Raw genomic sequence first — 14698 nt, 5'->3', positions numbered from 1 at the left:
TTACTAAGGATGAGGTTTTGGGGTGCTTGGAGGCTCATGATAAAGTAAGCCAAAGTCAGCATGGTTTCCTGAAGGGGAAATCTTACCTTACAGAACTGTTGGGCTTCTTTGAGAAAATAACAGACAAAGGAGAGTCATGGGATGTTTACCTGGATTTTCAGAAGGCCTTTTACAAGGTGCTGCACATGAAGCTGCTTAACAAGATAAGCGCTCATGGTATTACAGGAAAGATACTAGCATGGAGAGGAGATTGGCACAGAGAGGATGTTTCCCAATAGTGGTTAAGTCTAGGACCCAGAGCACAGCCTCAAAATGGAGGTCGTCCATTTGGAACAGCGGCGGAGGTGAATTTCTTTAGCCAGAGGGTGGTGAATCTGAGGAATTCATTGCCATGGATGGCTGTGCAGACCAAGTCACCGAGTATATTTAAAGCGGAGGTTATCAGGTTCTTGTTTAGTCAGGGTGTCAAAGGTTACGGGGAGAAGGCAGAGAATGGGGTTGAGTAGGATAATAAATCAGCCATAGCAGAGCAGGCCTGATGGGCCAAGTGGCCTAATTCTGTTCCTATGCCTTATGGTCTAACTTTTTGAATTATAGCTGAATGGACTTGCACTTCAAAGGGAGAGGAATGGGATATTCAGAAGGTTGTCATAGTTACTGTAAAGAACCCATTGGCTATCTATTCGGACATGACCTGGAGACACCTAAAACTGTGCTGACACTCAAAAGCACTTTACAATGTTATAATGTAGGAAACACAGTACCGCTGTTCAGAGCATAGTCCTATGACCTCAATCTTCGGTGATTTAGTTATGGGATCAATAAAGACCAGAGGTATAAAAGAACCCCCCAGCTCTTCAAATGCTGTCATGAGGTCTTTTGCATACACTTGACAATGCAGGCAGAAGTTCAGTTTAATGAAGTGCAACTTCTCATATAGTCAAACGTACCTCTGCCCTTTAGAGGCTCTTGAATCAACAACTTGCTGACAGGGACACCAGAGTGCTATCAGTAAGCCAGAGCACACACTTTATTTGTCTTTATTGTCTGACTGTCTACAAACTTATATCTACTCTTAGTTTATCTCCTCCAAGAGGACCATCAACCTTGTTGTGGTTTGGAGGCTTGTGTTCCTCAATGACCCGGAGAACGATGTTGGCAGGAGTCAGGGCGTTATGCTTTGGCTCTTGGTAGGGTCACCCATGCCAAATAGGTCAAAGGGTAGAGGTCGGACGAAGAGTGGTCCACAGGTCCTCCAGGTTTTGGGGTTCAGCTCAGGGATAACAACCCTGACTGGTAAAACAGAACTGTTACGGAAACAGCAATGAAGAATTGTTCTACCTCTGAGTGCGACGGTATTCCTGAGTCTCTTCCCGGGACTTGCATGACTGATAGTACCTTCCTTGCTGCCCTAAACGCCAGTGGCGTAACAGGCAGTAAGTAATTTTGCGTGTCTATTGTATTACCGTTTGAGTGTATCTGTTGCAGAATGAGTTCTTACACTGGAGATAAATGTTATGCTTTGAGTACACCCTTCTGGGCCTCAGTAAAGAAGATTGAAGGTATTGCAATTACTGGCACTGAGGTTGCAAAGGAAATAAGAACATAAAATATTTGTTTTAGGATCAATCCTGCATCTTACAACATTTTTGGAATTGATACCTTGAAGGGATATTTTGATGCGTCATTAAAACCTCTGTGACTCATTACTGTGAACTCAGCTAACCTCGGGAACTGCAGCCAATGAATTCTCGTTTGTTTGAAGGTTGATAGCAGTAAATCTCATTTTTCACGATGGCCAGTGGTAATTCTGGCATTAAGAAATGTATGTCTAAGGGTGTATTTTGCAAGGAGACGTAACAGATACAAAGGGGGAGCCAATATCTTGAGTTATTGAGCAATATTTTAAAGAGAAGGACATTCCAGTCACCAATATTCTTGCTTGTGCACGAATGGGGCTCCATCAGTGTCAGGACGTTACCGTGGAGTTATTTCTTTTTTGAAAAAAGCTGTATCTAACATATTTACTACAGACAACATCTTGTTGCAAAAATTCCTAAGTGATTGGCTGCATAAATCACTAAATACTGTTATCGTAGTGGTAAATAAAATAAAGTCACATGCTCTCAATCCTTAATTATTTTGAGAGCTTTGTATTGAGAATGATGAAGAGTTTGAACGCTTGCTGTTTCACACAGAAATCAGGTGACTCTCAAAAGGAAACTGCCTGAGATGCTTTTATGTGCTTTTTGAAACTGTTGAAATGAGAAGCTGATACCATTGCACCAAGCCCATCCATCTCATTGAAAGGTGAAAAGGCAACGTAGTGAATGGTTGAACACTCTAAAACTGTTGATGAAAATTGTTTTTACTGTAATTAAATGAAGAAATAATTTTATTTGTGGCTTTAAATAGACATGAATATTTTTTGCTATTATTTCTCACAGCTTTGAATATGCAGTTCCAATCTTTTTTCACTCTGCATTGTAAATCAAAATTTTTTATAGCTTTTATGTAATGGCTGGAAAAGGAGAGGGGGTTGCTGGGGCTATGATCTGGAAGCCAAGGGGATGGTAATCCTAAAAACGTTTTGGACTCTACTGTTGAAGGAGGTGGGCAACAGTACAGCTGTCGCCTGGGCAGGGTGGTGTGGATAATACTCTAAGGTTGGCCATCAAAAAGAGGACCATGAAGGGTAGACTTTTTCTATCACCATCCTATTTTCTGGGCTGTGGAAACCCAATCTACTTGAGCTCCAGATTCTGTGGAATACAAAATGTCTAGGTAGTTTCGAGAGATGGGAACATGGTCGGCACAACATTGTGGGCCGAAGGGCCTGATATGTGCTGTAGATTTCTATGTTCTATGTTCTATGTCGCAGGAATGCTGTCCCTAACTGAATAACTTGAGTTTCATTTCACCTCTCGTGGAGCCAGGCACTTAAAGTGGGATTGAAAGGTAAAAATTAACACAGGCTGAAATTTTAGTTGATCTAAGTGGTAAAGTAGTTAAATCATTGACCAGAAAATGCCAAAAAGGCTTGGCAGGGCAGGCAATATGTGGAAATGGAAGCCTGAGACATTAATTCTGTTTCTCTCTCTCTTCAGATTCTGCCTGACCCACTGAATGTTTCCATCGCTTTGTTTTATTTTTATTGTGGATTTCCATCATCTGCAGGTTTTTGCCTTTCAGTTTTTAGTTAGGCCTTTGCTCTATATTTTAGCACCACATTCCAATCATGTTCAATGATTTGACAAGGGAAGACAAATATGTGGAGAATGATGGTTACTAGAGGAGGGCACCACGTCCGAGGACAAACCTGCAATCCACAGAGAGTGAGCACTGAGAGACAGTACAGCTAGACTGGGCGCAGATTACTGTAGGGTTGTAAAATGATAAGAAGCAGAGTAAGTGTGCACTGAAAGTAACTCTTTCCCTTGGTAGACAGGCCAAGATTTAGAATTGGTAGCGAGATCAGAGGGCAGTTGAGGACAACGCTTTCAGCCTTTAGGTTATTGAGGGAGTGATTGCCTGAACCTTAATCCTGTTTGTTAAAAAAAAACTAGACACAGATTATACACAACGCTGTGTGTATAAAGCTTAATTAGCTCTGTGTTCCATATCAGGCGGGAGGAGAGCGAGCAGCACGCTGCGCGTGTGCAGCCTTCCGGTGAAAAATGATATCGTATCCGTTAAATAGGGGCCGTGGACAATTCTGATTTGATGGAGATGGACGTGAAAGCACAGAGGAATATCTGGAGAAATTTCTGAAACGCCAGTTCACTGCTGTTGTTACTGTGTGGTCGGGAATCTTTCAGAAAGCCTCAAAATCCCCTGCTTTGCCTGCTGTTGGCGACCGAGATTGAAGTCGAATTGTTCGGACAGAGATAGCGCTCAGTACTCGGTGTCAGAGAGCTGATTCGGAGGCTCGAAGTTTTCGGATGACTCAGAGACGGATTGTGGTCGGGCGTGGCAGGGAGAGTTTTTTTCTTCCTTCTCCCGTCTGCGTGAAATGTGGGACATTTGAGAGACTTTGAACTTTTTACTGTGCTCATGGACTTCTTCATCAAGTTATGGTATTGTTGCACTGTTGTAACTATATGTTATAATTATGTGGTTTTGTCAGTTTTTTCATTCTTGGTCTGTCCTGCGTTTTGTGATATCACACCGGAGGAAATATTGTATCATTTCTTAATGCAGGCATTATTAAATGACAATAAAAGAGGACTGCGTGTCTTCATAATCTATAATCTATATAAATTATGCTGTACATTTCAATGATCTTCTGAATTTTTACTCTAGAGCAGTAATGCCCAACCTGGGGTCCATGGTTAGTGGTGGGAGTCTATGGCATAAAAAAGGTTGGGAAACCCTGTGGTAGAACCTTAATACTGCATTCTTCCCGAGAATCATGCATCTCTCCAGGAAAGACACACCAGCTCTCTAATGGAGAATCATTTTGCTTCCCACTTTACTGAATAACGGTTGCACCTCCTGACACACACCTGCACTCTATTGGAGAACAGTTATACTCCTCAGATGCACACCAGCATCCACTGCAAAATATTTACACACTCCAGACACACACCAGCATCCACTGGAGACTAGATTCATTCCCTAAACACTGAATGTATGCTCCTGGAGAATTATTAGCCCTCAGCCACGCATGCAATCTGTAGAGGAAGAGGTTTATGCTTTCCATCGTGTACCTGTACCCTAGAAATCCACCTGTATTTAGAGGAAGATGCAGACAATTCCTGTACCCATTTGGAGAATTAAAATTCCAGGATGCTCACGAGCCCTGACTTGAGAATGATATACTCCCAGTCACATTGCACAACAGCATTTCACTGGTAAGTGTTACCCCACCTCCCCCCACCACCTCCCCACTCAGTCAGCAGTCCTCTTCTGGGAAATATTTACACTACCTGACAGCTAAAATTCCTGCTCTATATTTTCTAATGTTTGAGCAGCGGGCCAAGACGGGTGTTGGCAGAACTTCAAACACCTTCAGAACTTTCTGGTTTGATTAAGTACAACCTTTTAAAACATTTACTGCTGCAAATAGTTTGGAGGCTGCACACCTAAAGACCTCTTGTTGAAGTGGAAAATGAGAGTCACATCCAAAGTTCCTGAAACATTTCTGTTGTGTTTGGAATATGACACTGTAATGTTGATTCAAATCGTAATCCATCGAAAAGACCTTCATGCCTTCCTAAACCAGCGTCAACACCTTGTCCGGCTGGAAGTAACAAATGTTATTGCTTTGGACCTGAGCTGGTATATCCCTTCCTGGCTAGTTGATCTGCATTTCAGCAAACGCATTTATTTAAGGATGTCTCTCAAGGCCAGTCCTGACATGCTGCAGTTCTCTTTCAAACTGGCAGCTCCTGCAAATGATGCTGCTCATTGGGCAGGAAAAGGAAGAGTGTTCTGCTTAAGATAAAAGGGGCAATCCCAGAACATCTTCTGGGTTGCGCAGATGAAGCCTTCAGTTAGGGAATTATTTCTCAAATGGTGTCTTGGATGGAGTAGGTAGTGGCTTGGGACCAAGAGGGTGTCTGTGCATAAATTTGACGGTCAGGTACCTGGCATGCAAAGTAGGAGAATTCCTGTGCTGGAAAAGACAGCCTGAGTTTTGAAAAGGAAATGATCAAGGATAAAATATAATATCTGAGTACTGGGGTAGGTAGGTACACAATTGGTTTAGCGCATTTAGGCACACTGCAGAGAGTTGTTAAATGTTTTGGACCTGCTTAATGATGTTTGTTCCATGCCTTCTCCACACGTTTAGGTGAATCTGGCTGTATTTCTTCCTGCTACTTACTCCTTCTGCCTCATTCCTCAGCAGTGTCCCCTCTGTTGTCTTTTCTTCTGAGACTGAACAAACCTTGCAGCCAATCTCACGTTTTGTGGCCCTTCTCTCTGGCCTTGGGAATTATCTTCACTGTTCTCCTCTGCCTTTAGAGGCTGCACAGTGCTCACGTCACTGTGAACGACAGAGCCAAGACCTGCGCCAGTGGACGCACTAGCTCTGACACAGACTCTATTTTCAGACATCCCACATATTAATAGTGGCTCCCTGATGCCCGCAAGTTATATACAATATCACGGAAATCAATTTTTTTTTGAGAGCGCGAGAGCGGCCACGAGAGAGAGAGAGAGAGCGTGCGCGAGAGAGAAAGCAAGTGAGAGCGACCACAAGAGAGAGGGAGCACGACGAGAGAGAGCGTGAGAGCACGCCATGGCAGAATTTTCCAAAAAACGAAAATATAAAACGTATGTCAACCCAGACTACACTAAAGTGTACTCCTGCCTAATATGGGTCAAAAATAATGACAGTGTTGCTCGCTGCACTGTTTACAACAGTGACTTTTCTATTGCCCATGGTGGGTTAAAATGTAAAAAACATGTTGAGGTGAGTTTAACAGGTGTCATTCATTCATTAGCATAGCTAATGTTATTTAAACTAGCTAGCTAGCTGCTAAGGAGCTACTCTATTGCAAACATCCCACCTCTCCTGGAGTTCCTGGAGTCTCCCGCAAATTGATGGTGCTACCTCCCTGAAATGAGTTTTTGCAGGGTGGGATGTCTGTATTTTGAACTTGGTACATTGAGCATTTGAACTAGTGTTCTTATCTGAGCGATGCAGCCAATTGCAAATGATGGCAATCTGGTGCCTTGCTGTCCCCAAGTGGGTGAGGTGACGTATCAAGTGAAGAGTGGGGCCTGTAGGTCAAGAAGCCTGGTGACGGGGCGTGGGCCTATGACTGACTCCATTTCTCACAGATCTCGCCGCTTAAAGCATCGAGGAAGTTCACGTTACGATGTGTTTCTGGTTTCTGGTCACTCCTTTTTTAGTTGCTATTCTTGTACGATTTTGACCAGGGTGGACAGGCCTTCGGCCTACAGATAATGAAGACACAGTGCTGGGTTATGCTGAACTGCGCTGGACTAAATATGCTTGGACTCGTGATAACTTTGTGGTTTGGTGTTTTATATTCCGTGTTTTTTGCTCTTTTTTTGCTATAGCAATGGGTTTTGTTGTTTTGTGGCTGTCTATGGGAAGACAAATCTCAGGGTTGTATTCTGCATACATACTTGGATAATAAATGTACTTTGAATCTTTGATTTTGAATATGTGATTGCTCCCTTTCTCTGCATTGGGTAAGAATTTGCTAATTTTTATTCTTCTCCCAGTTAGCCAAGCTCAGCAAGACTTCACTTTGTTGACCCTTTCATCTGAAAACCTCATTAGGACTCTCGAAACACATACAAAATGCTGGAGGAACTCAGCAGGTCAAGCAGCATCTATGGGAAAGAGTAAACACTCGACATTTCGGGCCAAGGCCATTCATCAGGACCTTCATCAATTCTGATGAAGGATCTCGGCCCAAAAGATCGCCTGTTTACTCTTTTCCATAGACACTGCCTGACCTGCTGAGTTCCTCCAGGATTTTGTGTGTGTTGCTTGGATTTCCAACATCTGCAGATTTTCTCTTGTTTGTGATTAGAACTCCAGCAACTTACCACTGATGTACCAGCACAACAGAACAACATAATCTCTTTCCCTGATTGCGAAAGCTGAAGCCAGTCCAAGCCCCACAGATCAGAATGTCTCAGGTTCACTGCCCAGTGTGGATTTATCTCTGTGAGCCAGCTGCCAATGGGCATGGTACCAACTGGTATATCAGCAACGCACCACGTAAGTAGGGATCCATATTCCAGCAAAGATACAGTATTAATTAGGAGTTTGGCTTATTTATGTCTGAGTCAATGCTGTGTACCAGAGAAAGGACAAGGTTTGCACTATTTTGTAAACAGATTAATGATTTTTTTTTTTGCAGAACAGCAACAATATGGAAGACCCTGTCTCCCTTCTGGGGCGAGGAGTATAATGTTCATCTGCCCAGTACCTTTCACTCCATTTCTTTTTATGTGATGGATGAGGATGCAATCAGGTAACTTTAGCAGCAATTCCCATGTGTCCAAGCTTGCAATCTTAAACCTGTGCTTAAAGCCACTGTGCCTTCACTAACTATTCATCTTTACTGTTTATATTTAGCCGTGATGATGTTATTGGGAAAGTTTCGATAGCCAAGGATGTTCTTATTGCCAACCCGAAAGGTAAGCACTTTAGATAGTCACTTCTCTGGGAACTGCGGCGCCCTTGAAATGTAGAAGCACTTTTCACTGGCTAGTAAATATTACTCTAATCTGATTACCCTTTTTCTAGCTTCCTTTCTCTCTTTATGTGCTTCAATTTTGGTTTGTGTTCTCCTCTCTATGTGTGTGTGTCTTTATCCTCTTCTACCTCCATGAGTTTGTAGGAGTGTCTCTTTCTTTCTTGTTCTCTCCCCCTCTGTTTGCATTTGTATGTCCTCCCTTTGTGAGCTTGGATGTCTGTGTCTCTCCTTCTCTCTTCTCTTTGGCCCTGTCTCTGAATTTATGCCACTCTTGTCTTCTGAATATTTTGTGTCTTTCTGGCCCTGTATCTCTCAATCTGTGTCTCTCTTTCTCTCTCTCTCTCTCTCTTGCTCTCCCTCTGTCTCTAGCTCTCTATCTCTATTTCTCTCTCTACCACTATCTCACTCCCATGTATGTTCCTTTTTCCCTTTTCTTCGCTCCATCAGTTTGTGTGCCTCATTCCACCTGTCCCATTCTCACTGTTCTTTGTCTCTGCTTTCATCTGCCTCTGATCTTCCTTCCCTGAGTTTCTGTGCATCCTCTGGTACTGACAACGTAGAAACATTTTATGGAGTTTATACGAATTTCATGAACGTTACATTTAGTGGAAGTGACAGCCCATGTAGAACCACCAGGTAATAGGCTTTGCTAAGCAGCAGACGTCAAAACACTCATCAGTGTGTATCAATATTCATTTGTGTGGCATCACCCCTTTAGTGTTACCTTTCAAGCCTCCTTATTTTTTCCCTTCTTTCCATTGTTCCTGTTTTATTGAAGCCTATTTTTCAGATTTGACTTGCATTCCACATCTTTGTAAAGCGTCTGGGAGTTGATGAGATGCAGGTGAAGTAATAGAAATTATACTACTTTGCAAGACTTGCTGAATTTGAATTCAGCTTCAGGGAAGAGATCAAAGTCGGCTGCACGAAGACTGTGAGGGAAATAAAAGGAACAAGGTTTAGTCTCAGTCTGTGGGGCTGGAAAATTGGCACCAAGACCAGCATTCTTGACATGATAGTTGTTGTGGAAAAGTGATAGTGCTGTAATAAAGAACATCTCAGTGAAGCTTATACAGGGGAAAGGAAAGCATTCTCTGTGTTTAACTGTTCCGTGCCATATTAAAATGCCTTTTGCTAACATTAGGAATCAGAAACATAAACAAAATTAATTGCATTGTTAAGTGCTTTTTTGTGTCTGTTTGAACAAGCTGCTAGTTTCATCTCAAGGTGGCAATGATGCAGCCCCAGCAACAAGCATGCTCCTTTTCACTGAGGCACTAAGCATTGGAAAACCAGTACACAATCACGGGCATCACAGTACAGCCACCTGGAAATTCGATCGTGAATTGTTTATGGAACATCTGCATAACTTCCATTGTAGTTCACAAATTCAACATGCCAGATCTTTATCCAGGGTGCACTCCTGTCCCCTTGGCCCCCAGTAGCCCCATTAGACCTCCAGAGAGCCAGGGGACACCAATCCTCCCTCTCCTGGGACACCCGGGCAACCTCAGAGAGGGGCAGGGGGCCAATTTCGGCAGAACCCTGATGGCTTGCGGTCTAGATCTGTGTGAATGGTCAACATGATCAGCCCCAGGAGGTTCCCCAACCTGACTAATGACTGCCCACTCCCCACACCAGGAAAAGAAAAATCAACCTTTTAATGTTCAAAGTAAACTTATTATCAAAGTACATAGGAGGGTTCAATAATGAAGATCTCATTCCTCCGGATTCTACAAGTGTCCACTTTCCTATCTCAGCCTCTCTAAGGAGAAATATCTGAGCTGGCTAAATACACTCATTACCAGGTTCTGTGGCCCTGACTGCAGGCACACACTCACGACTGGACTTTACCACTGATTTCAGAATTCAAAATCAGGCTTATGATCATTGACATATGTTGTTTTGCAGTGTAATACACAAAAATTACTATAAATTGCATTAAGATAATTTAAAAAATATAAAAAGAGAGCAAAAGTAGTGGGATACTGTTCATGGGTTCATGGACCATGGAGAAATCTGATGGTGGAGGGGAAGAAGCTGTTCCTAAAATATTGAGTGTGTGTCTCAGGCTCTTGTACCTCCTCTCTGATCATAGTAATAAGAGAAGGGCATGCTGTGGATGGTAAGTGTCCTTCATAATGGATCACCTTTTGAAGATGTTCTTGTTGGTGAGGAGGCTAGTACCTCTGATGATGCTGGCTGAGTTTAAAATCCTTTGCAGCTTTTATTGATCCTTTGTAGTCCCCTAATGATTCCCCTAATAATTTGGTCCCTTAATCTGAGGAAAGTGGCCATGCTGGTACAGCAGGCGGTGAAAAAATGGAATGGTATGCTGGCATTCATAGCAAGAGGATTTGAGTACAGGAGCAGGGAGGTACTACTGCAGTTGTACAAGGCCTTGGTGAGACCACACCTGGAGTATTGTGTGCAGTTTTGGTCCCTTAATCTGAGGAAAGACATTCTTGCCATAGAGGGTGTACAAAGAAGGTTCACCAGATTGATTCCTGGGATGACAGGACTTTCATATGATGAAAGACTGGATCAACAAGGCTTATACTCTCTGGAATTTAGAAGATTGAGGGGGGATCTGATTGAAACGTATAAAATTCTAAAGGGATTGGACAGGCTAGATGCAGGAAAATTGTTCCCGATATTGGGGAAATCCAGAACGAGAGGTCACAGTTTGAGGATAAATGGGAAGCCTTTTAGGACCGAGATTAGGAAAAACTTCTTCACACAGAGAGTGGTGAATCTGTGGAATTCTCTGCCACAGGAAACAGTTAAGGCAGTTCATTGGCTATATTTAAGAGGGAGTTAGATATGGCCCTTGTGGCTAAAGGGATCAGGGGGTATGGAGAGAAGGCAGGTACAGGGTTCTGAGTTAGATGATCAGCCATGATCATACTGAATGGTGGTGCAGGCTCGAAGGGCTGAATGGCCTACTCCTGCACCTATTTTCTATGTTTCTATGTTTCTATGATTCAACCAGTCACAATGCTGTCTATGGTACATCTGTAGAAATTTGCAAAAAATGTTTGGTGACATACCAAATCTCCTCATATTCCTAATCAAGTATTACTGCTTGTAAGCCTTCTTTGTAATGACATCAATATGTTGGGCCAGGAATGTTGACACCCAGGAATCTGAAGCTGCTCATCCTTTCCACTGCTGATCCTTCAATGAGAACTGCTGCTTGTGCCTCCATACCAGACGATAATGCAGTCAGTTAGGATGCTCTCCGCAGTACATCTGTAGAAATTTACTGGAGTCTTTGATGAAATACCAAACCTTCACAAGCTCCTAATGAAATATAGCATCTGGTGTGCTGTCTTTGTAATTGCATCAATATGTTGGGCCCGGGATAAATGTTCAAAGATGTTAACTCCCTAGATCTTGAAACTGCTCATCCTGTCCACCTCTGACTCCTTGTTGACAACTGGTATGCATTCTCCTGATTTGCTCTTCCTGAAGTCCATAATCAATTCCTTGGTCTTTTTGACGTTGGGTGCAAAGTTTGTTGTTCTGAAACCACTCGACCAGCTGATCTATCTTACTCCTGTATACCTCCTTATTACCATCTGAAATTCTGCCAGCAGTTGCGTCAGTGGCGAATTTAAAGATGGTGTTTGAGATGTGCCAAGCCACACAGTCGTAAGTGTAGAGAGAGTAGAGCGGCTGCATTGATTGTCAGCAAGGAGGAGATGTTATTTCTGATCCGCACTGACTGTGGTCTCCCAGTGAAGGAGTCAAGGATCCAGTTACAGAGGCCCAGGTTTGAAAGCTTATTAATTAATACAGAGTGGATGATGGGCCTCCAGGCAGTGTGGTGGATCTGACTTATCTCTCCCAGTCTGACCAGTGCATATTCTGTACGAAGGTTCAGGCTCTCTTTCTGAAGCCAAAGCTCTTCAAGAACCACAAGTACTTCAGGTCATTCCAAGTTCAGATTTTGCCATCCATAGGATGCAAAATGGTCAGTGCTAGTTATCCTGGGATTATGCATGATTCTCAGGTAGAATCAGCTGCTAATAGTCTTCCAGGGCCAATGCTGAAGTGCCTGAATACTGGGGGATAAGGGTTCTGTTGCTCTCTAATTTCTGACCCTTGTGCATTCTTTAGTCACAGCAACTGGTTACCTTGGTAATGAAAACTATAGACACAAGGAACTTAATAGGGATATGATTAGTCTTCTCAAAGTGAGATTTTATTGAAAACACCACTCCAGGAGTACCATGGTATCTTCCTCTCGGGGTCTCCAACTTCATTATCATCTGCCATTGGTGAAGAATGGAGCAGAGCCCTGCCCAATGATCATCAGTGAGAGATGCAGAGGATAACAGAAGGGGACAAAGAAGCAGAATCAACAGAGACACCAGCATGTCAGTGAGAGCAGAAGGATGCTCTATCTGGATTTGCTGTGTACCCCACATTTTCTCATAACATCTTTCCATTGACCACTGTTCTTCACAAATGACTGAAGAAGATACCTAAAACAGTATAAGGTCATCGTGTCTAAGGTGGAGCCATTGTTGGTATACTCAGAATTATCATGAGCGGAACCCAGTAACACATTAAATATAAAAAGAATCTGCTGAAGTTTTTCTTAGTCTCAAGATTGACTCTCCTCTTTGTTTTCCTCTGTGACTGCTTAAAGTAGATCCATTAAGGTTCTTATCAACTTGGGCTCATCGCACCTCATGGAGTAGAGAAACAGGTCCTTCTCCCCACTGTGTCTTCGATGACCAGAAGCTACTATTCTTCATCCTGTCCACATCAATCCTCCTGGTGAACTCTTCAAAAAACCCTAACAGATTTGTGAGATGCCATTTCCCATGTACAGAGCCATGCTGACTATCTGTAATCAGTCCTTGCCTTTCCAAATGCAAGTGGATCCTATCTTTCAGTAACTTCATCACAAAGGATGTTAGAATGTTGGCTTCCATGGTTGTCATTGTAGCCTTTAAGTAAAGGTATATTAGCTAGTCTGTCAATACCCAGCCATGGCTTGATATCAACCATAAGCATCTCTCTTCTTCTCTGGCTTCCTGCAATGTCCTGTACACTTGTTAATACCTTGGGCATTTATCCAACTCCATATGCTTTAAGAGTGCTGGCAGTTCTTTTGTAATGTAGATATGTTCCAAGACATCACTATTTTCTTCCCTGAATTTGTTAGTTTCCATGACATTCTCCACCGTAAATATAGACAAATAGTCTTTTAAAGCCTCCCCCATTTGCGGTTTCATTTTTGCAATTGTACAGTAACTTACATGTTCTTATATTCTGTGCCTTGCGGTGAGTATCCCATATGCTTTCTTAACCACCTTATCTACCTATACTGTGACCTTCAAGGATCCTTGGACAAATGATTGATGGAACCATAAAGAATATCGAGGAATAGATGGGCCTGACTGCTTATAAATTGTGGCTGTGGACTCACTTTCGGGAACTCTGTGGTTCATGTTCTGTGTAATATTTGTTTACTCTTTTATTGTTTGCACAATTTGTTCTTTTTCCACACATTAGATGTTTGTCAACCTTTCTTGTGAGAGGGTTTTTGTGGATTCTTTTGTGTTTGTTTTGTTTTGTGGTTGCCTATCATAAGATGAATCCCAAGGTTGTATATGGTATCCTTACTTTGATAATAAATGTACTTTAAACTTCACAGCAAACAAATCGTTTGGTTAAATATCTTTGCATGTTTCAACAAACTGTGATATTTTTGGATGCATGTGGTTTGATGGAATGTGGCCAGGGCCAATTTCCCAAAGTAAATTGGTAGCTAGAAAGATGACTATTAATTTTCTGTGATTTAGAATCAGGGTAACATGGCATAGAAACAGGCACGTTGGCCCAACTTGTGCATTCCAGCTAAACGCCCAACAATGCTAGTCCCAATTGACTTCATCTGGCCCATATCCAACTAAATTGTTCATATGTATATATAGATATATATATAAGAGATAGATAGATATATAGATATATGTGTGTGTGTGTGTGTGTGTGTGTGTGTGTGTGCGTGTGTGCAAGTGTCTTTCAAATTGCCTTTATTGCACTTGCTTCAACCACTTTCCATAGACACATCACCCTCTTGTAAAGAAATTGACCCTCGTGTTGCTTTTAAATCTTTCCCCTCTCTCTTTAAATCTATGCCCTCTAGTTTTTGATTCCACGCTCCCGGGATAAAGACTGTGTGTAGTCATTTACACTCAGTGTCTCTTTATTAGATACATGTGTACACCTGCTCATTAATGCAAATATCTAATCAGCCAATCATGTGGCAGAAGCTCAAAAACATGTAGATATGGTCAAGAAGTTCAGTTGCTTTTCCAGACCAAACATCCGAATGAGGAAGGGATGTTATCTAAGTGACTTTGACTCTGAAATGTTTGTGTATCCCAGAAACTGCTGATATCCCAGGGTTTTCACAGACAACAGTCTCTAGAGTTCACAGGGAATGGTGCAAAACACAAAAAAAAATCCAGTGAGTGGCAGTGAAGATGGGAGAG

At 42.4% G+C, this 14698-nt stretch overlaps 1 protein-coding gene across 1 annotated transcript in view; it reads left to right on the top strand.

Moving 5' to 3' along the window:
- The window catches only part of rasa4 (RAS p21 protein activator 4), a 297934-nt gene that overhangs the window by 35415 nt on the left and 247821 nt on the right, over positions 1–14698 (top strand). The window contains exons 3-4 of the mRNA XM_072242873.1: positions 7848–7961; positions 8066–8127. Coding sequence (XP_072098974.1) covers positions 7848–7961; positions 8066–8127 — 176 coding nt within the window. The remainder of the gene's footprint in view (positions 1–7847; positions 7962–8065; positions 8128–14698) is intronic.

Source organism: Mobula birostris, chromosome 25 (assembly GCF_030028105.1).
Source record: "Mobula birostris isolate sMobBir1 chromosome 25, sMobBir1.hap1, whole genome shotgun sequence".
Taxonomy (NCBI): domain Eukaryota; kingdom Metazoa; phylum Chordata; class Chondrichthyes; order Myliobatiformes; family Myliobatidae; genus Mobula; species Mobula birostris.
Note: the sequence above shows the minus strand (reverse complement) of the source record. Positions and strands in the feature narration are given on the sequence as shown.